General features: G+C 38.8%; 1 protein-coding gene across 1 annotated transcript; it reads right to left on the bottom strand.

Annotated features, from left to right (window-relative positions):
• Nucleotides 1-412: 412 nt before the first annotated feature.
• Nucleotides 413-1,378, bottom strand: LOC110309467 (olfactory receptor 4K15-like). Its single transcript, XM_021182140.2, has one exon. The coding sequence runs from the start codon at nt 1,376-1,378 to the stop codon at nt 413-415; it is 966 nt and encodes a 321-aa protein (XP_021037799.2).
• Between the last annotated feature and the right edge of the window lie 394 nt (nt 1,379-1,772).

Below are 1,772 nucleotides of genomic sequence, written 5' to 3'. Positions count from 1 at the left end.
ATACCTCGTAAAAAAATTTTAAAAAAATCCATGCATTCGGGCTGGCAAGATTGGTCAGTGGTTAAGAGCACCCGCTGCTCTTCTGAAGGTTCTGAGTTCAAATCCCAACAACCACATGGTGGCTCTCATAACCATCGGTAATGAGATCTGATGCCTTCTTCTTGTGTGTCTGAAGACAGCTACAGTGTACTTACATATAACAATAAATAAATCTTAAAAAAAAACAAAGAACAAAATTAATTAGAAGAATAGTAAAGGTCATGAAATGTGTTCAGCTTATTAATATTGTTGTAACTTTTAAATTGTTCCACATGTTAAATAACTACCTTAGAAATAAATGTAAAATTCCATTCTGGAAGTATGTTAGACAGGTGAAAAAAAATGCTGTCAATACTGCAACTTTATTTTTTTTTTACATAAAAAGAACATTTCTTATTAATTCAGAAACTTGTCCAGGCTTCATATAGCGACCCCTCAGCTTTGACATAGCTGCTTTCACCTCTTTGTTTCTCAGAGTATAGATAAGTGGGTTTAAAATAGGTGTGAAGATAGTGTAGAACACAGCAAGGACTTTGTCAACTGAATAGCCATTAAAGGGCCATGCATAAATAAAAATGCATGGTCCAAAGAATAGTACAACTACAGTGATGTGAGCAGTTAGGGTGGATCGGGCCTTGGCCATGCTAGCAGAGGAACGATTCCTAACAGTAATGAGAATCACAGTGTAGGAGATGACCAAGAAGACAAATGTACTCAGGGTGAGAACACCACTGTCTGCAACTATTAGTAAGCTGACAAAATAAGTGTCTGTGCAAGCTAGCTTGGTCACCAGTGGGAGATCACAGAAAAAACTGTCCACCTGGTTAGGACCACAAAATGGCAAGTTAACAGTGAATGCCAATTGGCTCATTGTATGGATGAAACCCACAAACCAGGGGATGATGACCAGAGTGATACACACACGGCGACTCATGATTGTCATGTAGTGGAGGGGCTTGCATATTGCAACATAGCGATCATAGGCCATGGATACAAGAAGTACCATTTCACCACCAGCAAATTGATGGACACAGAAAATCTGAGCCAAGCAGGCTTCAAAAGATATAGTTTTTCGTTCAACCAGAAAGTCAGCAAGCATTTTGGGGGTAGCAAAAGAGGCTACACACATATCTATAAAAGATAGGTTTGCAAGCAGGAAGTACATGGGGCTATGAAGTCGTGAGTCTGAAGTCACTGTGAGAATGATGAGGAAGTTGCCCAGCAGTATTGCTAGGTACAGCAGTGAAAATATGAGAAACAGGAAAGGCTGGAGCTCCTTTGAACTAGACAGACCCAACAGCACAAACTCTGTCACACGAGAGTAATTTCTTTCATTCATTGACTTTGGAAGAGAGGTGCCTTCAGTTATCTGAATGGAAACAGAATAGAAATCAATCAGTTAAATAAGTTTGGCTTGCCTTTTCTGTCACAGTTCATCTTTCAACAGTTATACTTTTTATATTTCTGTACATGGAGGTTTTTGAGTTATTCAAAATTACATAACTTATGCCATAAAATGTAATATGTATTTAGCTATATAAAGCCTTAATCGGGGAGTGCTAGTACATTGTGTTGAGAAGCCCACCTCTACTCATCTTTGAACAGAAGTACGGGAAGAGCACTGGGTCCTGGTAGCTGTGTTGCTTGATGTGCTCAATGTCTCTATTCACTCGTGAAAACAACTGAAGTGTAAACTTCTTGTTTTGTCCTTGGATAAGCATGTTATATGTTTA

This window comes from Mus caroli, unplaced genomic scaffold, assembly GCF_978045245.1.
Source record: "Mus caroli unplaced genomic scaffold, Mus_caroli_1 scaffold_12, whole genome shotgun sequence".
In the NCBI taxonomy this organism is placed as follows: Eukaryota; Metazoa; Chordata; class Mammalia; order Rodentia; family Muridae; genus Mus; species Mus caroli.
The sequence above is the reverse complement of the archived record's forward strand: the minus strand, read 5'-3'. Positions and strand labels throughout refer to the sequence as shown.